The sequence below is a fragment of the Vigna unguiculata genome, chromosome 7, assembly GCF_004118075.2.
Source record: "Vigna unguiculata cultivar IT97K-499-35 chromosome 7, ASM411807v1, whole genome shotgun sequence".
NCBI classification, from domain to species: Eukaryota; Viridiplantae; Streptophyta; class Magnoliopsida; order Fabales; family Fabaceae; genus Vigna; species Vigna unguiculata.
Window position 1 is genome coordinate 19,594,042 of NC_040285.1, and position 27,007 is coordinate 19,621,048.

Here is a 27,007-nt window from a genome sequence, read left to right on the forward strand (position 1 = left end):
TAAGAATTCTCCTTGTACCTCAAATTCATCAAGCAATTTAACAAATATAATTTATTATTGCCCGACTTAGAAGCATACAAAGACTCAATCTTCTCCCACAAAGCTCTGGCATGTGTCTCATTAGCAATATGATTATAAACATTATCTTCAACATATTGCCGAATAAAACCACATACCTGTTGGTGCTCAAAGTCCCATTCTTCTTCAGACATAGAATCTGGCTTCTGTGTAGTAAAGACCGAAAGATGCAATTTCTTGACAAATAATAAATCTTTCATCTTGCCCTTCCATAAATGATAATTTGTACCATTCAAAGCAACCATCTTTGCATTTGCCTCCGTCATTCAAGCAAGTAAATATAGCCCAACCAAAAGCTCTTATACCACTCTGATGGGGAAAACAATAACACAAAAAATATACCAGAGAATGCAGCGAATATAATTTCTCCTAACTTGCAAGAATCTATGAGAAGCAATAATTAAAGAGCAGCAATAATAAATCACCAAAGGCACAAATAAAGGCACCAAAATTTTTAATGTGGAAAACCCTCAAATCAAGGGTAAAAACCACGAGTCGTCCAAACCAAAGAAATAGCTCCACTATGATCAATAAGAGTACAAAAGAGTCTCAATCAATAGCACAAATTAGTACCAACACCCAACCAAATAACAAAGCAACAAAGCTTTCAAAATAGAGAAGAACAAGAGAGGAAAACCTATAATATCACTGCTGCAATGCGAAATTAATATCTCCCAACTTAGATCTCGTATCAACGATCCGACCGGTCAGAATGAAGAGCAATGAGTTTCAAACCTGCTGTAAAAATTTCAGCCCGATCCAACGGTGAACGAATCCGTAGTGCCGAATTTACGGATACAGCTCTGTGAAAAACGTGAACAAAATTTTCCCTCTACCTCTCCCTCTATGTGTTAGGGCTTTCAATGTGTTCTGACTCTTTTGTTCTGCCTCTCTATGTATTTTATAGCCCCATCTCCACTGGGTTAAGTGAGACATGGGCTTTTCAAGTTTTTGGCCTTTTCTCCACAGGAGCCAGTGGCGGATCTTGACAAAAAATATTAAAGGGGCCAAAATAATATAATTTTGAAATCATTAAATTTGACAATTAGTATAATGCTTCAAAGAATCACTTGTCTACTAAACAATTTGATCATTAGTATAATGCTTATGCTTCAAAATATGTGAAGAAGTAGAATCTATATTGTTTTCATTAATAGTTTCTTTTTATCACTTTTAAATGATGAATTTATTCTTTTATTCTTTATCAATATTCTTTTTTTTTTGTAAATAATATTAAAAAATAATTTATCATAATCTAATAAACAATTGAGACACGTAATTATTAAAAGAAAAATATATTATAATTAAGTCACAATTAAAAATCGGTTATGCAAAAAATATGTGATACATTTTTTTTCTATATTCATACAAAAGTGAACAAAAAGCTGATGAGATAAAAAATAATGTTTTTATTATCAAGTGAGACAAGAGACAAGGAAGGAAGAGCATAAATGAGAAATGAAAGCAAAAAAAATGTTTGTGTCTAACTTTTTTTTCTTCAAGAAAAAGAAAAGAAAAGAAAACATATGAGAGTGAAAGATGATTACAATTTGTGAAAAATTAAAAAACACAATAAGAATGAAAATAAAAATTATCTTAATAAATATTTAGTTTAATTACTCTTTTGATTCATGATTTTGTTTAAAAATGTTAAGTTGGTCCTCCAATTTATTTTAGTCTCAATTTTATCTAGATTTTTTAAAAAACTAATGCAATTTGGTCTTTTATCAATTTTTTTAAATCTCTTAAAACGGATTAATGATTCTTTCATTAAAATTGAAACTTTTAATATGGATGATTTGCTTTGTTGATGTAATTAATATAATCCTAGTCTCATTTTTTTTGACAAAAATAAAGACTAAAAGAGAAATTAAACCTAAATATTTTTATTCTTTATTATCTATTAATATTAAATGTTGTGCTTTATAAAATAAATAAAAAATACACAATTTAATTTTGATCAATTCTTAAAATATAATATTTACAATTAAAAATTTTAATAAATTTCCAAAAAAATAATATATATATATATATATATATATATATATATAATTAAAAAATTTTCAAAATTTGGGGGGGCCAAGGCCCCTCCCTGCCTCCAAAATCATCCGCCACTGAAGGGAGCCTAATACCCAACACCTCCTTACCATTAGATTTGATATCCATATTATACCCTTATCATTTAGTTACTAAGAAAAAAATGGTCAATGAAAAATAAATGTTAGTGAGTATTAGTTATTAGTGAAAATTTACTTCTTTGTTTCAATTTCAAAGAACTTATGAATAAAATTTTCTTATAAGCTTCCAAGACAATAGTGTCATATTGATCAAAATAAGTAGTTTTCCATTATAACTTCTTTATTTTTGGGTTATAAATTTTATGATATTGGTTCTATAAGTAAGTTGTGGTTAATTTTACACTTTCTTTGAAAGTTTTTTATTTAACCAAGAAATTATGGTTGAGCCAAGTTCCTCTCCATTTCTTTTATACGCTTTCAAATCAATCCATGAAGTTATATTTATATGATAAATTATATTAAAAAAGTAAATTAGTATTATTTTAAATATTACTTAAAATTCAATAAAGAATTTTCACAAAGGACAAAGATAAAATTTGTCTTTTCTTTACCCTAATTTTAACTGATGTTAAAAATGTGTACCTTGAAAATTTTGAAAAATAAAGACTTCTATTAAAATATATATGTTTTTTAATACTACAAGATGTACTTGAAATGGGAATAAAAAATTATTAACAGAAAAAAGGTTTTAATAAATCTTGTTTTTTGACTTTCATTGAAATTTTATTTTTGTGATCCTAACTCTATATATGATGTTCAATATTTTAAGAATCATAAGGCTGATTGTGGTAAGCAAATATGATTCTTTAGATATAGCTGAGGCATTTTCTCTTATAAAATGAGACTAGAATAATTAAGTTATTTTGATAAGTTTAACCGAACAATGATTTACAAGGGTTTATATATCTAGCAGCAAGGCTTTGCAAACATTAGCACAACAAGCTCATTCTCGTATCACATGTGATACAAGAGAATTAATGTTATCATTCATTTCCACATTCAATTTTAGCTATAAAGATTTGTAAATACGCAAATGTGATTCTTAAAATATTTTAAAGATACAAATATTATCATACGTAACAATAATTTCTCGATTTGTCATTACAAGTTATACACTAACAACAACGACTCAAATCATCGTTAATTATAGGAGTTAAGATAGAAATTTTGCTTGGAATCATAATCATGTTGTACATGAAAGTGACGACGATTGTACAAAAACTAGATAATAGTTTCACATTCAAAATTTGGCCTCAATTATACAAGAATAAGGGATTATAGAATTTAAATTAGAACCTCTTTAGATTTTAGTGTAAAAAGATTATACAAATGTCTATTATCTTATCCTATTTAAAGAAATTTTGCCTAAACTTTAAGATAGGTAGCAAGATAACAAAGTAAAAATATCCAAGAGAACATATCATGGGGCTCAAACCCACAACCACAAGGTTAAGAACCTTATACTTTACCAACTGAACTAGACAAGTTTACTATATTCATTTTATGTTATCATTATATTTTAGCTATGAAGTTTTGTAAATATGCAAATATGATTCCTAAAATATTTTAAAGGTACAAATATTATGATATGTAACAACAATTTTCTGATGTCACTAAACAAAAACTAGACAAGCTCGAACCCACGTCCATTAGGTTAAAAGCCTTGTGCTCTACCAACTGAGCTAGACGGGCTTACTATATTCATTTTATGTTATCATTCAATTCCACATTTTAGCTATGAAGTTTTGTAAATATGCAAATATGATTCCTATAATATTTTAAAGGTACAAATATTATGATATGTAACAACAATTTTCTGATGTCATCGAACAAAAACTAGACAATAGTTTCACATTCAAATTTTGGCTCAATTATACAAATGTCTATTTCTCCTATTTAAAGAAATTTTGTCCAAACTTTAAGATAAGTAGCAAGAGAACAAAGTAAAAATATTCAAAAGACTAGGAAAAAAACATAAAATCAACGCCCATCGTGGGGCTAAAACCTAGGCTTACTATATTCATTTTATGTTATCATTCAATTCCACATTCAATTTTATCTATGAAGTTTTGTAAATATGCAAATATGATTCCTATCATATTTTAAAGGTACAAATATTAAAAACTAGACAAGCTCGAATCCATGGAAATTTTGTCCAAACTTTAAGATAAGTAGCAAGAGAACAAAGTAAAAATATTCAAAAGACTAGGAAAAAAACATAGAATCAACGCCCACCGTGGGGCTCGAACCCACGACCACAAGGTTAAGAGCCTTGCGCTCTACTAACTAAGCTAGACGGGCTTACTACATTTGTTTTATGTTATCATTCAATTCTACATTCATATTTATCTATGAAGTTTCGTTTTCCGATGTCATTACAAGTTATACACTAACAAGTAGTAAAAATATTCTAGAGACTATGAAAATACCATAGAATCAACGCCCACCGTGGGGCTCGAACCCACGACCACAAGGTTAAGAACCTTGCGCTCTACCAACTGAGCTAGACGGGCTTATTACATTCATTTAATGTTATCATTCAATTCCACATTCAATTTTAGCTATGAAGTTTTGTAAATATGCAAATGTGATTCCTAAAATATTTTAAAGGTACAAATATTATGATATGTAACAACAATTTTCCGATGTCATTACAAGTTATACACTAACAACAACGACTCAAATCATCATTAATTATAGGAGTTACAATAGCAATTTTGGTTGGAATCATAATCATATTGTACATGAAAGTGATGACGATTGTACAAAAACCAGACAATAGTTTCACATTCAAAATTTGGCCACAATTATACAAAAATTAGGGACTATAAAATTTAAATTAGATCCACTTTAGATTTTAGGGTAAAAAATTAACAAATGTCCATTATCTCCTATTTCAAGAAATTCTATCTAAAATTTATGATAAGTAGCAAGAGAACAAAGTAAAAATATTCAAGAGAATAGGAAAAAACTATAAAATCAATAGTAAAAATATTCAAGAGAAAAGGTTAAGAACCTTGCACTCTACTCTACCAACTAAGCTAGACAGACTTACTACATTATTTGATGTGCAAAGCAATAAGGCTTATGCAAGAAAACAACGTAAAATGTTTCTAGCATAAAAACACATTGTCCATCGTGACAACCGCTATCATAATAGTTTATTAAATGCTGATAAAAAAAAGCAGGTTATTAAATTAGAAAAGGGTTTAATTAATTATTTAATACTTTAATTTGTTTGTTTGGTTCATTTCCGTCCCCTTATTATTTTTTGGTTTTATTATATCCTTTAACTTTTTAAAAAGGATTTTGGTCCTTCATTTTGAACTTTTTAAACAATTGGAAGACTAAATTGAACCTTTTTAAAAAATTAGAGAACTAAATTGAACCCAAAAATATTAAGGACACCAAAATAAACCAAACAACAAATTACAGGATTAAATCACTAATTGTATTTGAATTTATAAAGTTGTTATTTTTAAAGCAACTTTAATATTTATCTATAAATTATAGATATATAAATATTTAAAACAAAATTTATATAAAGTTCAATGCAAAATATAACTTTAAATAAACTTAATTTGGTTAAAAATATCAATTATAATAAAAATACAATTGTAAAGTTTATATAAAAATTAAATTTGGTCTCAATTTGGATAGGGATGAAATTGTTTCAGTTTTAAAATAATTTGACCAAATTGAGACAAAACGACAAATATAGGAACTAAATTGAGAATTTTCACATTCAATAGTGACATGCGGCCACTACCACATCACACTACCTCTGCCACATGGCACAACGTCAGCTTGACACGTGACAATTCTTTTTAATTATAAAAAATAAAAAAATAAAAAAAAATTATAAAAACTACGAGTAGACATGTGACACATAGTCTATTACTAACGGAAAGTAACTAATTGAAACAAATTTCTCAAAATTTGGACCAAATTGAGATAAATAAAAAGAAGGGGACCAATGGAATGATTTAACCTTTTAAAAACTAGGAGGACTAAATTGAATCAAAATTTTAAGTAAAGAGACTAAATTGATTTTTTTTAAGAAAATAAAACCCTTTTAAACAATTTTTGAAAAGTTAGAGGACTAAATTGGAGGACTAAATTGATCCCAAGAATATATTAAGGGGACCAAAATGAACCAAACCAACAAATTAAAGGAATAAATCACTAATTAAGCCCTTTTAAGAATAGATGTTTGCTTTGTCTATTGGAAAAAAAGGATATGTGATTATGGAAAGAGGGGGCGTGGTTTTATCAATGTCATCGCCCTTGGTATTCTACTTTAACTTGGTGGGCATTGTTGAGCTTTCGTTAGGTTGTCGTCTTAGGCAGGTGGGGTCTTCGGCTTTTCATTAGTAGGCGTTCTATTAGTGGACATTTGTCTTGTACTTATTTCCCTTGAGGTTTTTCTTGATGTGACCTTAGTGATAACTTTTCATTAAGTTCTCCTAGTTTGTAGCCTTTGTTTTGAAGGAAGTTTGTAATGTGATATGGTCTGTCTCAATTAGGTGCAAGCTTTCATCTAGTTTAAAGTCTCGAGTGTTGTTGAACTTTCTCCAAACTAGGTATATCTTGGGGAACGTTCTCTCTTGAACTCGTGTATTGTAATGTCGGGTTGTTATATGCTTAGAAATTGCTTTTCTTATATGACGACGAGTGCATATTTATGCTTTCATTTAAGCTTTAATTATGAATTATGCTTAAAAGATTAATTTAGTTAGGAATTGTGATAATTTGACTTATTGAGCTTGTGCGATAAAAATGTCTTAAAAAGTGTTTTTTAGTTGCATGAAATATTTTTGGATGTTCTAATGATTTTTATGCAACTGAAGTTAAGTTTTGATTCATTCAAAGTGTGAAAATAAATTCCAAGCTACAAAATAAGGCCAAAAGTAGAAAGGGAAAAATATACACATAGCTAAATACAACCCTAGTTCTATTTTACACACTCCCTTTTTCCTATGGGTCACACTCACAAAGCTAGCCAATTAGAAGTTGACATGTGACATCTGTAACATCGCGTCCAGATGTTACTTGGTATAGTTTAAATTCAATTAAAATCATTTCATACACATCTGATACCATCCTATTAACATGGGAAAATTTAAAACTTCCCATTCATAATACCTACCAAATTCATTCAAATAAAAATTCTTGCAAAAATATTTATAAATTAACCTCAATCTTTAATATTATAAAACTAAAATTGTAAAACAAAAATTCCAAAACTTAACTTAAAACAATTTCCAAAAACTTGTACAAAAGTTATCCAAATAAAATCCCAAAGCTTTTCCCAGCACATCTCTCATCATTGAGGCTTCAAATGGCACCTGTATCATCCACTACTCACGTAAAACACAAATTATACGTTCATCACACAAACATAAACAAAAGAAAGGGTGAGCTAACATCAATCACAAATAACATCAATTAACCAAACAAGTTCTCACCCAATCCAAATAACATCATCAAGGTATAAATAATAACATCACAAATCCTTAAATAACCACTGCCTCACATTGTCATATAATTACACTAGGTGTTCCACACAATCCATACAAAACATGCTATAGTCACAAATGATACGACTACTAGTAAACTCGGTATCAAGAACTGATTTGTAATTCTCGTATGCAACTTACCAATGATGCCACTTCCCATTACTTTCATAGCGAGCCCCGACGAAGTATACAACTTTCCATTACTCATATCACGAGCCTCGATAAAATACCCAATTTTCCATTACTCATATCAAGAGTCTTGACGAAATTCACAATTTCCCATTACTCGTATCAAAAGCTTAGCGAGATATGCAATTTGCCATTACTTTTATTGAGAGCCCCGATGAACTGCACCTCCAATACAATTACGCAGAGTTACCTTTCATTATATTCACATCTAAGTATAAGACTATCTCATAATGATCATTCATCAATCAACAATTGTAAGACCCGTAGAATTTAATTAATTAAATAAATAATTAATTAATAAATACGGGAGGGGTAATAATTATGACATTAAATTATGGTTGGTATGACGTGGAAAAGTACTAGCTCAAGTGGTTGAGAGTACTTTGATTGTGTGAGCGGACTTGGGTTCGAGTCTTATGCATGATACATTTTGTGTTATTATTATTATTTCAATCTATGAAAGCATGTTTTGTTATGATATGATGCTTGAATTGTGATGGTTAGCATGAAACATGATTGGTTGAAATGGTTATGCACTTGAGTGGTAACAAAGGGGTCATGGGTTCAAACCTTGGAAATGCTAAATGGAAATTATGCTTGTTTTTATTTTGCTAATGGTGACTTTAGAGGGAAATGGGAAAGGTTAACAGAGGCCATGGGAAGCAGTACGGCCAAGGGGGGGGGCTGCATTCCCATTCATGATGAGAGATGGAGGGTTATTAAAAGGTAAATGAAATTAAATTCGTTTTAATATTTTAAGTAACCTAAAGTACTAGTTTAAAAGGAAAAAGGTTGGAGTTTAGGCAAGGTTTTGGAAGGCTGAACTTAGACTTAGAAAAAAAAACAGAGGCAAGAGTGAGTGAGAGGGGCTGACGTGAGGGAGTTGAAGGCAAAATTGAGGGAAACCAAGGTTGGCCATTGGTGATCAAGGGAGAGCTTCATCAATTGTGCAAATTTAAGCTAAGGAACCAGGTTAGGGGAGCTGGACTCCGTAATTTTATGCATATAATTATAAGTGTATAACTGTATGGTATATTGATTGTTTGAGTACTGTTAAAGTCTTCGAAATTCTGGGTTTCTGGGATTTTCCAGAAACCGCCTGGCGGGTGATGAACCACCGCCAGGCGACTCATGCAAATTGGTGTGTTCTGGGTTCCTGGAAGAGGAACCGCCTGGCGGCACATTCCCGGCCTCCAGGCGACGCAAGGCGTCTTAACCAATTACTGGGTTTGTTGATGAAGCGCCTGGCGGGACTGGTTAAACCGCCAGGCGGCGCGGGGTAATCTAACTCGTTTTTGGGTTTTCTGGAATTCTGGGTTAAATCTGATCGGAGCAAAAGGTAGTGGTGATCCTTATAGAGGGGTAATGATGATCAACAGTAGGTATAACCACCTAATCGAAGGTTAATCGAATGGAACAGTGAATACGAGTTAGGGTTGAGCGAATGTTATCAGAAATCACGAGTTGGAATGGATTACTATGAATTGGACATAGGAATTAGTGATCAATAAATTAAGTGTTATGATTGTGCAGGGGTTAGTTTTGTGTGTACTCTTAAAGATGGAAAAATGGCTGAGAAATTGGTTGCAGGTGGAGTCTGGAAAATTCCAAAACTGACGCACCGCCTGGCGGCGCGAAGCTGGCCGCCAGGCGACGTAGGTGACAGCGCAGAGGGAGTGCTCGTTGTGATGGAGCGAGTGTTGAGTGCCAGTAGGAGCTTGGGTGTAAAAATGAGTGCATTTGGTTGAAGTTTGGAGTCTTAGAGATAGGAGTTGATGGAATGGAATGATATAGATGGAGGATAAGATATGCAAGGACGAGTATATTAGAGTAACGAAGGATAATTGAAATTGAGGTTTGGTATGAGTGATATAATTGGGTGAGGGCAATATTGGATCTTGAGAGGTATTGTTAGATAGTGGACTGTAATCTGGGTATAGTAGAAATAAGTATAAAATATAGTGAGATGAACTTGTGTATCTAAGTAGGTTATAAAAAGGGGAAGGAAAAGAGGACAAGTATAGTAGGAGCAGGAGTACTGTTTGGAGAAAAGGGTGAATTATACTAAAATTATAAAAAGAGTATGTGAACCCAGACTAGGAAAACGGTTTCAAGTAAGGTACTTCCATTGATGCAAGGGCATTGTGAATGGTCAAGTCTAAGGGACTTGTTATGAGTCAGTTAGTGAGAATAGCATTGGAAGCTGGAAGCAGTGAACCATGAAAACTCGTGACAGGGAACTCAAGTGGAGTGCTGCTGTACTGATACAGCGCCTGGCGGTGGGAGTGGGTAGCGCCAGGCGACGGCAAGGACTTAGTGGGGTTCTGGACTGGATGGCGCCTGGCGGTTGGATAGGCTCCGCCAGGCGGCGGCGACACGGACAGTGGTTCCTGGAACAGCGTCCGCCTGGCGGTGTAGACTATCCCGCCAGGCGGTGGTTGCAGACTTTGTGAGTTTGAGGCGTTTGGCGCCTGGCGGTACGTGTCCCCCGCTAGGCGGTCTGGAAGCTGTGGCGCCTAGCGGTACGTGTCCCCCGCTAGGCGATTTAGCTGCTGTAAGCCCTAGTTGTTGGACTTCGCAGGGTGTTCTACAAGGCTTCTGGTAGTGCTTTAGAGGTGAGGTTGCTGGAGTTCCTTGAGTTGTGGCTCGGAACGTATCCCTTGAGTTGTGGCTCGGGATAGGGGTTAAGCACGTGGTATTCCTTGAGTTGTGGCTCAGAATAGCATCTCTTGAGTTGTGGCTCGGGATGGCGGATGAACACGAGAAACCCTTGAGTTGTGGCTCGGGTTGGCGAGTGTTGCCGGTATGAGTGTGCTGGTTGTGGCCAGTACGGATGGGTCCAGATAGATTGCCCTCCTCAGTTATTGGCTGACGAGTTTGGTAGTCTTAGGACGATACGGGCTTTGTTCGTATATGGGAACTCTACCTGGCGTTGCGGTGTATGATCCGTAGCATGTTTTCCCGCACGTGCTCTATCGGTTGTGGCCGATAGGTATGGCAGCAAGTCACCTTGAAGTAATCAGCAGTCGAAGTAGAACACGAATAAACGTATTGGAGATCGAATTGAGGGAATAAAAATATAGGGCAATGTGGAAAGTTAATTTAAGTGATGTTATGTGTATGTATACTGATTTATATATATATATATATATATATATATATATATATATATGTTTATAGCTTTGTATATATATGTGTTTTATCTGCTAAGCTCACCCTATCTGTGTGTGTGTGGCGATGATCGTGTACGCGGTACACGGGAGCAGATGTTGGTGATGCAGGTGGCTCTGGTGCAGCTTAGTCGCGGAGAGGGGATTGATTTGGGGAAACTTTTACTTGTATTACTTGGTTTTGGAAACATTTGTAAACCCGGATGGGTGACTTAATAACATTGTGGTTTTAATTATGTAATGGACGTTCTAAATTTTATCCGCTCAATTAATAAAGCTTTAAATTTTCCCGCGTTTTGGGAAAATGAGGTATTATTAAATGTGTTGTCTTATTTATTCCATTTATTTAATTATAAATTAGTAATATCTTGACGGGATGTTACAACAATCACATGATTATCCGCACTAGTGATCAACAATCACACAAGCACCTCAAGGCCTCATCATCACATGTATATCAATATGTTGACATCTTACAATCATCGTAACATAAACCAAGCATTATTTCCTTGCACTTTATAATTTTAACACATAATTCCCAAAAAAACTATGCACACAATTAAACAAAAAATAACAACCATAATTCTCCACCACTTAATACCAAAACTAGCAACCATAATTATGCACCAAATAATACATAAACAACAATATTTTTAAAACAACGAACACAAATTTTTAAAACGACAACAACATTTTTAATTTTTAAAATAGCAATACTATAAAACTTCTAATACATCACCAGCATCTAACATACATCTGAAACTTCACATGCACTGACTCAAACTCATGTATTACAAAACCAAATAAACAAAATCCACATTCCATAACATGAAATCATGCAATCAAAAGTCAATTTTACAAGCAATCTTATAGAATGAAAGCTACAAGCAATGACATGCAATGTAAGCTAGTTAAAACTGAATTTTGGTAGCCCTAACCTTTTCTTACTATTTTGCTTATAACTTTTTCCAAAACTCTTGAAATAATTTGATTCCTTTTTTCTTAGATTCTAGACACAACTATCTTTAATTCGGGTACTAGAACATAATTTTGGAGTTTTGTGGATGTTCCAGTTTAATTTGGACAATTCTAAAGAGATTTGCAAAATAGTGACAACGTCACACACATATTTATTACGGTTTTACTCATAATGTTTTATACACATGTTCAATTGAGCTGATTCCTTATATATATTTATTAAACTTTGTTTATAATCTAATGAATTGTTTTCCTGAATGATTGAAAAATGAATATGTATCTCAAAATTTATGTGACTTTCGTAAAAATAATCATTAAAATTTTAAAAAAAATCACTTTTAATGACGATTTTATATTGAACCATTGTTGTATGTTTTTGCCTTTTTTTTAGTACGAGTAAGACCACAATGTTGTGGTTTTTAATCTTTCAACAACGGTCAATTGAACTGTCATCATTTTTTCCATACTATCGTTGGAGAACCATTTTAACCATCACTGAAATCTCATTTTGTAGTAGTGGGACTTAGGATATGAAGCTAATCAACCATAGGTTTGGAAAACTATGCATCTTGACAAAACTTGATATTCTAACATTGCATACTTCCTAAATAGAATTCTTAAATTCTTGTAATAGTATTAGAGCAGATTTATTATGCACATGTGGTTTCACCTAATATATAAAGATAACAAGAAATTGATCAACAAATTAGTTCAAAATTCACATCTCTCCCCATCAAATAATACCGAAATCTATTAAGTCATTGATCTGTACGTTAAACATATAATTGATGGAAAGAATGGACCATAGGAAACATACAGATGTGGAAAAAAATTATGATAAAGGATTGATCCCTACCAAGGGTGATGGCCCATGGCACATGCTTAAAGAAAGGGAGTTCCTTGATCCCTTCCTTTACCTTTATTTTCTTTAGTTTAAAATTCCTTTAAGTTGGCTTGGTTGACTATTTTTGAGTTGACTTGTTGACGTTGACTTTGGGTTGACTTGTTGACTCAAAAGATTAGCTTAACCTTAAACCAACATGCTAATAAATTCCTTAATTTGCTTTTGTAGGAATAAGAAAGGAGGAGGGCCACATAGGAGACACTTGGCGTCCTAAGGAAGAGAGAGAAGGAATAAGACTTTCTAGAAGCATCTAGAAAGAGGAGGCCCACATGCCTTGGACACCAAGTCTTCTAGAATGTTCTAGAACCTTCCTTTGGGAGCCTAGGCCATGAAGATTTGCCACCTAGATGGCTTGGACGAAAATTCACCCATGTGCACCCTAGGATGACCTAGTTTCTAGAACATGCTAGGTTTCTTTTGTAATCCTTTAACTTAGTTGTTTTGCTAAGGGGCCCCTAGACTTGTCTATTTAAGGGGACCTCTAACACTTGTACAAGGGTTGAACATTTTGGAGAAATTATACACTTTGTGTTTCAACCTTATGTGAGAGCATTCCTCCTTAGGGAGTGGAGTTCTTTCAAGCCTTATCTTGCCTTGGCAAGTGGCGGCATACACCACTCATCTTCAAGGTTGCCATGGCTTCTTCTAGCCTAGCCTTGTAGTGGCGTGAATCCTCCATTCCTCCCATTTCCCTTGCTTTTCATTTTATGTTTCTTTACTCTTCTTGGTTTATATTATTTCTATTATATGTTTTTCCTTTTGATTTCTTACTCCCCATCAATCCATTCTCCTCCTCTCTAGAACCTTGGAAAGGAACCTTCACATCTAGATAGCTTGCTATCTTAATGTCCAGTGGGGATTTCCTTGGTTTTCTTAATCAACTCACACTATATTCAATAATCTTAAAAAGGAACAAGATAATCCTTCATCAAATTAGCAGTGTCCAACTTCACAAGGTGGGGACAAGATTCAAATGTCTACCCAAAAAAAAAGGTAGGTGTGGGAATAGGTTAAGAGAGTTGACAATTATCTATAATGTTGATCAAAGATTGCCAATTGAGTTTGATATACAAAATTGTAAAGCTTTGGGAAAGCATAACACAAAATTCATTAACTACGTGGCCTGACTTGGTAAAAGCGAGGTTAATATTCTTATATATGATTGGTACCATGTTCCAGAGACACTGAAGAACTATATTTGGCATATTACATCATTGTGTGAAATCTTAACTTATTTAATTTATTATGAACATACAACTTATGTTTAACATATGTAATTGATATTTATTGTACAAGTCACATATGATGTTCAAAACAATAATCTATCACATTGCAACCTATATAGCTAAGTGTGTCTCCTGAAGTCATTATCGTAACCTTAAGTGTACCTTTTTATATGTCAAATGGATATTTTTATATTCTCATTGGCATTGATATATTCAATATATTATTCTAACATTATTTATTTTCAAAGCTTAAGGTATTTACATTATGCATGCACTGAGAGGAAGAATGTTCACATACATTGATTTATTGACCATGTTGCCATCTAAAGTGTTGGGAATAAACCTATATAGTGAGGTGCAAACATATTTATTAGAGACATTTGAAAACGAATCCAAAGAAGTGTACTTTGCATCAGTAAGTATACATTTTATAAATTAATGCATATTTATATAAAACTTAATTGTTACTAGTATTAATTTAAGTTGTAAGAGTCACTAGCGGTTGATAATAATTATTCCTCAACAATCTCTTGTGTTTCTCGTGTTTATTACATAAAAAAACAATTAATAGTTTGGCAATTAGAAATATACTAGATTGTAAGTTTTTTATTAATGTATTTGTTGTGTTATATAATTTAATTTTACTAAGTTTAATACTTATACAATTTGAATGTAAATTAACTTTTACAAAGCTTTTGAAGCTCATTTGAGGTTGTCGGGACTTCCAAATGTTGCTAGAAAGAAGTTGCAGTGCATTGCGCCAAATATAAGTAGTTAATCTTATAACTATTGAAATACAATTATCATCTATATGATATTCTATGAATTTAACTTGTAGTGCTCACGTCAACCAAGGAGCTATGAGTATGGATATTATGTGATGAGGCACATGCATAGAATTGTATCCATAAACATTGTTGAGTCATGGAGTTTGGTAAATACAATTAACTCAAATATAATAAATATATAAATGTAAATTTCACCTTATATTTGATCATGAGAGTGGGCATCCTTTCCATTGAATGATAAAGTCTTACAAGAAGTTTGTGAGGAGTGGGCATCCTTTCTTTTAAATATTTATGGTAAATGATGTTAGGATTATCAACATTTTAAGTTTAACAAGTTTATTTGTAAAAATTAAATGATCATGGATTGTATTACATTATTAAGATTGTATATGAAAATCTTTGTTTGAGAATTATGATTATGCAGGTTTTGTTACATGAGTAGGGAAACCAATGATCTAAAAGAAAAAAAAAAACACCATTTTCTATGATGGTTATTGCCATAACCGACATAGAAATCCATTTTCTATGATGGTTTGGTTGTAACACTCATAGAAAGCCGATTGGGAGCACATCTGTTATAGAAAGTGACTTTCTATTACAAACATGACAGATTTTTTTATGTTGATTATCTTACACCTGACACATAAAGTGAACTTTCTATGACGAGTCAAAACCGGCATAGAAAGTAAAAACTTTTTATATCGGTGTATCTATGACGGATCTAGAACCGACAAAAAAAAACTTTTACTAAGAAAGTCTTTGTTTCACCAATTGTGTTTCTCTTTTAATTTTGACGAGAACAAAATGAAATAGTTATTTTCTCGTTGCACTATAATGATAACAAAATAATTAAGATATCGAATGCATGCTTCAAATTCGATTTATTGTGATAAGATGTGAACTATGCTCTTCAGAATCGTCATTTGCTAACTGTGAATGTGAGAAAAAACCGATATCTCATCATTGAGGCTAGAAATCTCTTCTCCAGTATTCTATAGTTATGCACACCCTACAGGAACGAGAAGGATCCTCTTACAATGTGATCACATACTGAACATGTTTGACACTACTCATCTTGAAGACTGCAAACCATTAACATGTGATGATGATGAAACCCAAGTAGATAGTACATGAGTGACATCATCCATTACGTGTTCTCCCTTAAAGATATACACAAAAATTTTAGTAGGGGAGAAATAATATCAAAGCGACAACCTTAACCTGCTTCGTGATCTTCAGTTACTATTGTTGGAGAAAAGCTACTTCTTGTCCATTCTACATCTTCTGATTAATCTACATTCATTGAGGTGAAGAACAAATTACAAGAAGCAGTGACATAGATGGGTTGACACATGCATATTGTTTGAAAGGGGTTTAAAAAACTGAACCTTAATTGGGTATATGTAGTGACTGATATCACTACCAAAGACTCTTGTCCAAGCGCCATCAGCAACCTACCTCATCAAACAATGATAACGAGAAAAGTGAGAATATGGGGTTTTACCAAGTGCTACAAAAGGACATGTAATAAAGTTAGAATAGAAACGCCAAAGATAATACTATTTCCCTTCTTGTAATTTACTGTCTCCCCAATTAGGCTCCACCACATGCGCTTCCTTTATACTGGACTCAGTTGAAGTCTTGAACCTAGTGAACAAAATGAAAAGGTTAAATGATTCAGTGGTTCATTTAATGACTTGAATCCAAGCAACCAAGTTCATTGGCCAATATGTTGACAACATCTTCATCGTTATCTTCAGTAGTTGGAATGTCAAATCGACCCTCAAATTTCTCACTCAACAGCAGTTCTTCCCAAAACTCTTCATCAAGTACTCTATCCAATCTCTCTTGTGATTCTAGTGCCTCAGGTTCTACCTCCTGCTCCATCCTACCCTTTCCAAATCCCTGCATTTCCATAGCTAACTTTTCCAACTCTGACACTCCAAAATCACAATCGCACTCCCCAAATTCCAAGGCCTCAACTTTAACACTGCTCCTTCCTTCACCCCTACTACTTGATTCTCCAATACCTCTAACTCCTTGCTCAATTTGTCTTCTCTTTTTAGTCAAGGCTTCTTCAAGATCCTTTCTCTTCTCTTTCTGTTGGAGTTGGTGTATGAAGGCAGGATTTTTTATAGCTCTAGCTAAGAATGCCATCGTATGTTTCTGCTTGATTTCAGTCACTTGTAACCTTTGCTCCATCTCCTTAATGCACATTCTGGCTTTCTGCTGCTGCTGTCTTAGATTCATAAGCTCCATCATCAACACTATCTTCTCGTGCTTCAAACGATCAACCTCTTGGTCTAATTCAAAACGTCCAACTTCAACACTGTGGTGACTTTGTGTTAGTTGGGAAGGTGCCTTCCTTCTCCTTATGCTTTTTAACAAATGCTTATGCCCTCTGATGAATCCTTCGTTTGCAAACTGCCATCTATCTGGATCAATTTTCCTAAAACCCTGTAAAATCGATCACCACGATCAATATTTCAAACCATCAAAATTGAACAAAGTCACAACAAACAAGGAATAAATTGGAACTCTAATCACAATCACAAACTACTTCAATCATCAGGAGAATTAGAGAAATCAAGATACAACATAATTCAGAAAAACAAAGAGAAAGGGTGTATACGTCATCGAAATAGAAAACAAAACCAGTTCGTGAGTCTTTATAGATTTGTCTAATCAAGCAAAATCATAAACCACATACGCATTAAAATTTAAAGAAAATAATAATTAAAGAGATACTGTGATTAGATAATACATACGTAAGTGTTTAGTTGCCTGACAAAGCTTGAGAAATTGTTGTGCTTGAAGTATCTGGGAAGGAGAGTTGCAGAGAAGGTATGTGGATCCCAGACCACAAAGCTTGTGCCGTCTCTGCTCCATGAAATTACATGGTTGGTAACTGGGTCATCAACAACATCAAAAGTTTTGGTGAGGAATGGTGGTGGTCCAGTGTCATGAAGTCCCTCAATTGGCTTTGGTGGATACTCATTACCTAACTGATATGATGATGATGATTCCAAGCATTCTTCTTTCACCGGATACATATAATTCATTCTTCAATTTTTTCTGATTAACTTAATGGGTTTTGTGGAATTGTTATTTATGGTTCTAAAGCAGATTGGTAACTTGGGCAGTAAGCAAATCTGCACTTAACCATAGAGTATAAAACTGATGAGTATTAGTATTAAAAGGGAAGATGGAGAATTTAATTGAGACTAAGATGAAAAGGGAGAAAAGGTACAAATATAATATAAAGAAGAAAGTCTAAGGCGGAATCAAAAGGGGGTTGAAGAGAAAAGTTATGAATGAAAATGAAGAAGAAATGAATGATTAAGTTTTGTTTTTGGGATAACCCTTTCTCCTCTGAGAAAATAAGTCGTTTATGCAGTTAGAAAGAGTTGGTTGTGTCCTACCAAGGAAGGAATATAACTGAACTGTAAAGTGAAGCGTATAAGAGGGACTATATAGAAGAGAATTTTGGATCATACCCACAAAAAAATAATGCATTAGAAAGTTCTAGATATGTTGGAAAATTCTGTCTTGACGCCTTCTTCATGAAGCAATTGATGGGCCACTGGTTTGGAAAATTCTGGAAGCAAGCATAAGCGATTGGATTTGGATTTTGACTTGGTTGAAACATTCACCATATAATAATAATATTATTCACAAATATTTGATTAGTTAGAGCTACATCTTTTCAAAACCACAAATCACAACAATTATTAGCACAGTAGAAGAAAGAAAGAGTAGACTTCTCTATATATGCCTGGTCGGTAGGAGGTAAACTAATTCATGATTTTGTGGGAGGAAAAACATTACTTAGTATTTCCGTACAATCATCTTTGAACTGATTTTTTATGCATTATGTAAGAAATGTGTATATGCGGGACGTATTCATAATAATACAAAATACTTACATTTTGAAAAAAGAAGCATGTGTTAGCATGACATGGCATCACAGTGCATGCAGTCCATACTTATATATTCATGTTATACTAGAAGCATCTTTGTTTAAGATTAGGAGTCCCACCACCACTAGAATAGGCAACTTGCATTTCTTTAATCTTAAAACGATTAGCTATGTTGAAGGTCCTAATAATGGCGCATTCGTGACAATAATAAACAATTACATACACATAGATCAAAGTTCTATAACATTCTCGAATGTACAAGGTTTTATATTTCTCTTTGTTTCTGTGAGATCATAGTTTTAATTTGGTACACAAAATTATAATTGGTTCTCCTTGTCTTGTTAACGATAAATTCCTGTTTGGGCCCTGCTGTCCTGTCCATGACAAAACATTTGCACGTTACTGAACCTCTTTTACTCATTAATGATGATCATGAAGTGGAGGAGTAAGTGGATGAGAATAAATATTACATATGTGGCGCACGATTCTATGTAACAATATCGATAACTTGTAAATATTCTCATTTTATTTGGTCAAATGTGGTTTCTTTTGTATGTAAAGAAGATGCTTGAATGAAAAGTTACGTATAAAGATCATTCAAATATAATTTGAATCCTAATTATGAATATGTTAGGCATTGTTTATGTTAATTAGATACTTCTGATGCTGGTATTGACCTCTCTGCATATATGTTTGTATTCTGCAGCATGCCCTCTTAACAAGGTTCAGTTTGTACTTTTCAATGGCTATTTATAATCATTGCCTAATGTGGGATTTGTACATTTTCTATGATCTCTTTTTCCTTAAGACATTGCATATATGCAAATTTCTTAACTATCGATATGGGTAAGTTTTTCGTAATTGAACGTGGTGAAGAGGTCGATATGAAAGAAAATCTCAGCAAGCCAAAAAAAGGACAAAAGTTTGAGCACCTAAAATAGAATTTCAGGACCACAAAAACATGCAACACGAGCAAGGAATCCCGAAAAAGAAATAAGAAACAAATAAGAGATAAATATTGAAGAAAAAGCCAAAAAATGATAAGATCAAGACAAAAGAGAAACAATAGGAAATTAAACCTTCAAAACTCAAATAAAAGAAGAGGATAGAAATGAAGCACTGAAAATGAGTAATTTGACCACAAAGACATGAGAAACAAGTATGCAACGAGAAAACGATTGGTTATTCGAGTAAACATTAGAAAGTTAGTACATATCCTCAAAGATTTAGATCCATAATTATTAGATAATAGATCTGATGCATTTTCAATCTAAAATTTTAGAACTTCATTAATTATATAATATGCAACTTTCTTTCTACATTTGAACTTATCGTTAAAAAGAGAAAGTTGACACCTAAAGAAGTAAAAAAAAAACAAAGACTGCGCAAAAGGAAACCGTTAGAGGCTAGGATCAAGGATAGCAACTCAGTGAAATGAGTGAATAAAAGAAAAAAAGAACTAATGAAAAAACATATAATTACTGTAACATCCCATTGTAGTAGTATAAAACTAATAAAATAAGACATTTCATAATAATATTCAAAGACAAATTAACAAAATAAAAAGTATATTAATACGGTCTTTCAAGAGTTCAGAACATAAAAATATATCATTTATACAACAATATCAAACCTATGAAAATATTCATATATCGAACATACTAAACACTCATATATTTATTGCAATCTCACAACTCTAACTATAGACTTCTCATCCTTCAGAGGTGTCTCTAAACTTGGATCTTCATCTGCATACACCAGAAGAATGGTTATCATCGCAAAAGAAGAAAACAACATAAGATCACAAAGTGCAAGGGTAATCTAGTATACAAAAGAATTATCGTAAGACCATTTAAATCATATCAATTATAAGTCATACATGGACAAACTACAATTAGGGGCGAAACTACATGGTGACAGAGGGGAGCCACGGCTCTCCCAAATTTTTTTTTTGAATTTTTTTATATATATTTATATATTTTTTAAAATTATATTTATATATTATTTATATTAAGTTTATATTATGAAAAACTATAATAAAAGATAAAAAAAATTAATGGAGACATTGATTTATAAAAGAGATTAGGGTTTTTTTTCTGGCTATAAGATCTTTCCACCATATAAATTATCATGAAAGTGTGTGAAAAGAAATAAATACAAAGAGATAGATTGGGAAATAGAGGTTGAGAAACACATAGATTGAGATTGAAGTATACATTCTTGCATGCTCTCTCACAGATCAAGGTGTTAGTATCTAATTATGATTTATGTATATTAAATTTATGATTCTTTATAGGATGTTTCTCCCAAATTAAGTTTATTTCAAATTAATATAAACCCTAATTATGATTTTAGGGATTCTTTTATGAAATTGGTATGAACCCTAATTATAATTTTTCCCAAATTATTATAACCCTTAATTATCAAATTTAGGGATTTTGTGTTTTTCGTTGCCTATGGTAATTTTTTTTTTAAGTTTTGAATTTATACAATGTTGCTTATTTAATTAAAGTGGTATGAGTTTTGTTATATTTTGCACTGTGATAATTGTGATTTGTGAATATAAATTTTATTTTTTTCTAGATAGGCGAGAGGTGATAAATTTATATTAGAAAGATTATGATAAAAAGTAAAAAAAAAAATTGATTCTTTTTTTTTAAAAGAGGAAGGTTTGTGATAAAGATGAAAAAAATGCATTTACGTTAACTAAACGTGAGAAATTTCATGAAAACCAAGAATTCAAGACAATAAAAAACAAATCTCTAAAGTTCTTAGAGTTACATATAATGAATTTAAAAATTCATTAGAACGCAATCCGGGAAAAACAACCTCAAATTTGACAATACCACTAAATCAAATTGATGAGGTACGAAGGACTTATCTGAAATGGTATTCATGGTTTGTTATCATGATATAATAGCGAATGATAGTAATATTTTTTTGAATTCTACTATTATGTATGCTTGTTTTAAGCAGAGGAAATGAAGAGAAAAGATGAAAGAGCTTTTTTTTTCTAACTAAAAACAAATTATATATAACAAATCTAATTTGGTACCCCTACATTTTTTGTCCAAGTTCCGCCACTGACTACAATAATTCAAACAATTGCACACAAACAGTTGACACTAAACTCAATTATCCGGATACATGCATTTGGAATCGAAATTACTGGTGACTTGCACTTGTGGTGGCCTCTACTGTATGTAGTGTCATTGCCAATGGGTTTAACCCTACCACACACAAGATTAATCCATGATTATCTAAGGTCATTATCCTACCTTAGACTATGACATTTTGTTACTCTCACCACATGAACCATTCTACTCTATTTGAGTGTGAATGATCATTAAAGTTTCAGGATGTCACCTTACTTGAATCCATAGTCCAATGCATACACTAAAATAACACCACCATAAAATCTTCTCATGAGACCCATGGAATTATGTCAAAAACATGCAATGCTCATATACATTAACAAACCCATCATCATAGTTTCACAATCAATTACAATATCAAACATATACATACATAAAGTACATTAAAACATTGAAAATCATTTCTCTTACGACAGACTTCAAAACAAATATTCCACCAGTCAAAGTGAAGAATCACGTGTCTAGGATCAGTTATCAAAATTTTAGCTCGATCTGATGGTTAACGAAGCAGGAATCCCATTTTTCCCAAGATGAAGCAAACTAGAAAAACAGGGTGGCGCCCGATGCTAGAAAAGTGGCGTCCGACGCTACAACCCTTGGAACCCACTGACTTACTAGCGCCTAGTGATCCAAAAGTGGCGTTTGGCGGTGTATCATAAACAGCAATTTGGGGGATAAAATTATCCTGTGCAATTGACTAATTGGACACCTTTCCTTTAGTGTTTTTGATTCCAAATGGTTTTACAAAGTTCAAAAATGATGCCCAATCACTTAAAACATAGATTCAAACTTTTCCCCAAATCAAGACCAAAAACAAATCAAATATCAAACAATTCAAAATGTAACTCATCAATTCAACACACCACATCACAACTAACTACAAAGATTATCATTTCACACAAAAATTCAATAGAAGCCTAGCTTCTCTTACCTCTAGTGCAGCCCAAGCTTGAAACAACGAAACCTTAAGATGATTCGAACACAAAAAACCCCAACTCAACCTAGAGACCAAAACGAAGGAATGAAGAAGGGGATGAGGCTCTGGTCATAATCAAATCAGAATCAAAGCCCCATGAACAACATGCATCTAAGAAACCTCACATGCAACCCTCCAAACAGAAAAGAAGAAGAATATTGGAGTTTTCAACTTACTTGGATGAAGAAATTGTTGGTTGGTTTTGACGAGGACTCCAAGACGATCCCAAAACTGACCTCTATTTCACAAAAAAAATGAAGATCAGATGAGAAAAAGGAAGAATCAAGGTTGAGTTGAAATGGGAAATGAAGCTGGTGTTGAGAGAAGGTGGGGGATTTTGTGTTTTGGAAAGAAAAGGCAACTGAAATTGTTTTAAAAAAAAGGGATTTACATTCTTCCCAACAACAAACAACAAAATTTTCATCCTTGAAAATTCACTCATTAGGTAAAAGATAAGGACATACTCGCCTGATTTCTCTTATTACAACTACCTAGACTTGCTTGACTTACCTTTTCAACACCCTGACTAATTGAAAACTATGCATTTGTGCTATGTGATATAGTGTTCAATAGTGTAGAATTGTCTGACCATTATCCCTAGGGGTGGAAAAACGGGCCAGCCTGGCCCGTTTTGGCCCGGCCCGCCAAAAACAAGTTAGGCCAGGCTGGCCCGCCATCAATAAACGGTCCGAAAACTGTAACATGTCTCGTCTTTGGGCGGGCTGGCCCGCAGACTGACCCATCTCTCTTTTTTTAATTTTTTTTAATTTTTTTAACTTTTTTTAACTTTTTATTAAAATTTTGTTTATAAATTTATTTATATAATATTAAAAAAAAGTATTATTTTTTAATTATTTTTAATTTTAAAAATTAAAAAATTAAAAAAAAAATGGGTTGGCGGGCTGGCCCGTTTTGGCCCGCTAAATTGGCGGGTTAGGCGGGCCGGGTTATAGCGGGTTGACAGGTTGAAAATTCTAACTCGGCCTGCCCTTTTTTGGGCGGGCCTGACCCATTTTTCCATCCCTAATTATCCCCCTAAGACAGATTCTAAACCTTCGTTCCAAAAGCTTGAATGATCTTTTACGCCTGACCAACAATTTTTATCTTCTATACAAAACTTACATTCCATATGCTCTCTACCACCTCTTGTAGATTTTACCAAATATACAGATAGCCTTGGTTCTCAATCTTAAACATGGTAGTCATCAATTTCACACTACCTTATTCCCTTCTTGAAGCATCACTCAACTGACTTGATCACACACTACTTCAACATACTAACAAGATGTGAACACTTTTGATCACACCTATCCATAACCACCCTATAACATCATACTTTTTTGTTTTGGAAAGATGATAGAGGTAAAATTGTTTTTAAAGAAAATGGGTTTTACAATCACCCTGGTATGTATATAATTTACTATTATTTATTCATTTATGTATAACTTTAATTATGTCCTTTGTCCCAATTTTCGTATTCAAAAATCTCAAATTGATCCTTTAATTTTAATTTTTTTTCTATCTCAATTAGGTCATTACTTTTGAAAATGTGATATAATTTGGTCTTTTCTGATAGTATTGTACTTACAACATTAAAATGTGTCCCATGTCGGTGCATGGCCATTTATTTTTATTTAAAACAAATTTCATGTGTCAAGTTAGAGTCATGTCACATGGTAATGGCAGTGCCACGTGTAGGGATGTCAAAAATATTTGTACCTGTGGATATCCGTAGGTAAAACTCGCAATGGGTAGGAAACGGATATTAAAAATGGATACATGTACCCGCTAAACTTTAATTCACAAAAATACCCTTATATATATATATATATATATATATATATATATATATATATATATATATATATATATATATATATATATATATATATATATAAGATAAAATTATTACATGACAATTTTTTATATGACAGTGAAAATAATTTGTATTATTAATGAATATACACTATTTTTGAATGATATTATTTTAAGATGTAACATCACATTTAATAGTTTTTATGCTACTAAAAAAAACATTATATCATGATAAAACAAAATAGATAGTGGAAATAGGTCAATATAGAGTATTAATACGGTCATCCAAAACTATAGAAGTACCAACTATATTTACAACCTATGCTAGAAAAGAGTTAGCAGAAGTTCCAACTCTGATCAAAACATAAAACAAGGACTATTACAGGAAAACTCCATTTTACTGTCTCAACTCCTATCCAAGAGGGGAGTATCTTCACTTGTATCTTTCTCTTGCTCACACCAAATGATTGATGATCATTGCAAAAAAGGGGAACCACACAAGAAAACAGACACAAACAATAAGGGTAAGCTAATCTGATTAAAAGAAATATACAATCCAATTATAAACACCATATTAATTTTCACATTTCCTACATAATCACTTAATTCACCATAGCACATGAAAGATAGATGACTCTAGACTCAATTATCCAAATTATGTAAGCGACATTGGACTTCTTGGTGGAATGCACTGACTTGTGGTTCCCAAACTCTGCAGAGTTTGGCCTCAAGGGGTTATCACCCAACCACTCACAAGGTAAGTCCCCTTCTCGTTTAAGACTTGATCAAGTCTAAAGACTAGGATCTTCTGCTACTCCTCACGACATAATCCATTATGTTCTACTTGAGTGTGAATGATTATTGGAGTTTCAGGATATCCCCAATAGTGAGTCATCATGTCCTTACATACACTAAGAACATACTCATTAGAAGTTCCACTTGGAATTCTAGATCAACCTCAACTCTCATAATTCAATTCATACATTTATACTACACATGCTGCCAAAAAACCAATTCAATCATATTATCATCCCAGTTCATGCATTAACATTGAAGATACTTAATCATTCACAACAAACAACAAATCAAACACTCTCGTGTAGTGATTTTCGCTCAAGCTAGGAAGTCTCGCCCAAGCGAAAGGGTTATCTCGCCTAAGCGGGTCATTCTTGCCTAAGCGAGACTCAAAACAGAGAGTAACTAAAAAACTGAGCGAATTCTCGCTCAGGCTAAGCTTTCTCGCTTAGGAGAGACTTTCTCTCGCTTAGGCGAGAATCACTCACCTATGCGACAATTCGCGTAGGGCAGAGAATGAGTTTCTGGTGTTTTTGCTCAGGCGAGAGCTGCTCGCTTGGGTGAATACACCAGATTCTCAATCTACTCTCACATGCAAAAGCCTAGAAATCATGCACAAATTCAATCACACACTCAATTACACAATTCAAGCACCAATTCAACACCCAATCATGCAATCAAAGGCATCCGAAATGATTTCCATGCGAAATTCAAGAAAACATATAGTTTCCCTTACCTCTAGACAACCACTGGCTAGTAGAGAAGAAAGCTCCTAACAAGAGGACACCACACCTGTACAGAACCTAAGGAACTGGAATGCAAATCCATAGAGCAAATGAGACTCAAATTTCAACTCAGACAAGGGTGAAATTCTAGAAATTGAGAATTGAAGTTTAACTTACGAGAAGGAGAGGAATGCTCAATTGGAAGGGAGGGTTATACACTGGCTCCAAGCCTGCCTGCTGCAACAAGAAAAGAGAAAGACTTTAGAGGAAGAATAAGGAAGCACAGAGAAGGAATGCAAAAGGAGTGGTGTGGAGGCAGACTGGCTGTTAGTGTTTTCAGAGAGGGAAAAGAGAGGGGTTTCACATAAGACATAAAACTAAAATTTATTTTTTAAATTTATTTTTATTAACTGACCAAATAATTAAAAATCATAAAAAGATAAAATGAAAAATGAAAAAAATAATAATAAAAAAATAATTAATTTTTTAAATATAAAGTGTTTTTTAACAATCTATTAAATGATTAAATAATTAGAAACTATAAAAAATAAAATTAAAAATTAAAAAATAGTATAGAAATGCATTAAAAATAATAAGTAACTAGTGTTGTTTAAAAATTAAAATAATAATTTATTTAAAATTAAATGATAGAGTTGAAATATATTCTCATTTTAATAATAAATTACTTTAA

The 27,007-nt window shown here is 32.9% G+C and overlaps 1 protein-coding gene and 2 non-coding genes across 5 annotated transcripts; all 3 read right to left on the minus strand.

Moving 5' to 3' along the window:
* Positions 1–4,384: 4,384 nt before the first annotated feature.
* TRNAK-CUU lies at positions 4,385–4,457 on the minus strand. The gene has a single exon. It is a non-coding gene; the product is annotated as a tRNA-Lys (tRNA).
* Positions 4,458–4,596: 139 nt separating this feature from the next.
* TRNAK-CUU lies at positions 4,597–4,669 on the minus strand. Its single transcript has one exon. It is a non-coding gene; the product is annotated as a tRNA-Lys (tRNA).
* An 11,019-nt stretch (positions 4,670–15,688) lies between these two features.
* Positions 15,689–18,382, minus strand: LOC114192670 (heat stress transcription factor A-7a-like). 3 transcript variants are annotated; one of them, XM_028082448.1, is made up of 4 exons: positions 17,699–18,382; positions 16,491–17,387; positions 16,319–16,384; positions 15,689–16,223 (listed from the first exon to the last, which is right to left on the minus strand). In XM_028082448.1, exons 1-2 carry the CDS (start codon positions 17,990–17,992, stop codon positions 16,620–16,622), a joined length of 1,062 nt encoding a protein of 353 aa, XP_027938249.1. In that variant the 5' UTR covers positions 17,993–18,382; the 3' UTR covers positions 15,689–16,223; positions 16,319–16,384; positions 16,491–16,619. The 3 variants fall into 3 exon arrangements, with proteins under 3 accessions (XP_027938249.1, XP_027938248.1, XP_027938247.1); XM_028082447.1 differs by having other exon boundaries at positions 15,689–15,939; positions 16,146–16,223; positions 16,319–17,387; XM_028082446.1 differs by having other exon boundaries at positions 16,319–17,387.
* Between the last annotated feature and the right edge of the window lie 8,625 nt (positions 18,383–27,007).

Bases quoted from the DNA above. Each gene is read 5' to 3' on its own strand.
- LOC114192670 (XM_028082448.1), bottom strand. From the start codon at position 17,992: ATGAATTATATGTATCCGGTGAAAGAAGAATGCTTGGAATCATCATCA. The intron at 17,388-17,698 runs GTATGTATTATC...TCGATTTTACAG, and splicing joins TCAGGCAACTAAACACTTAC to GGTTTTAGGAAAATTGATCC.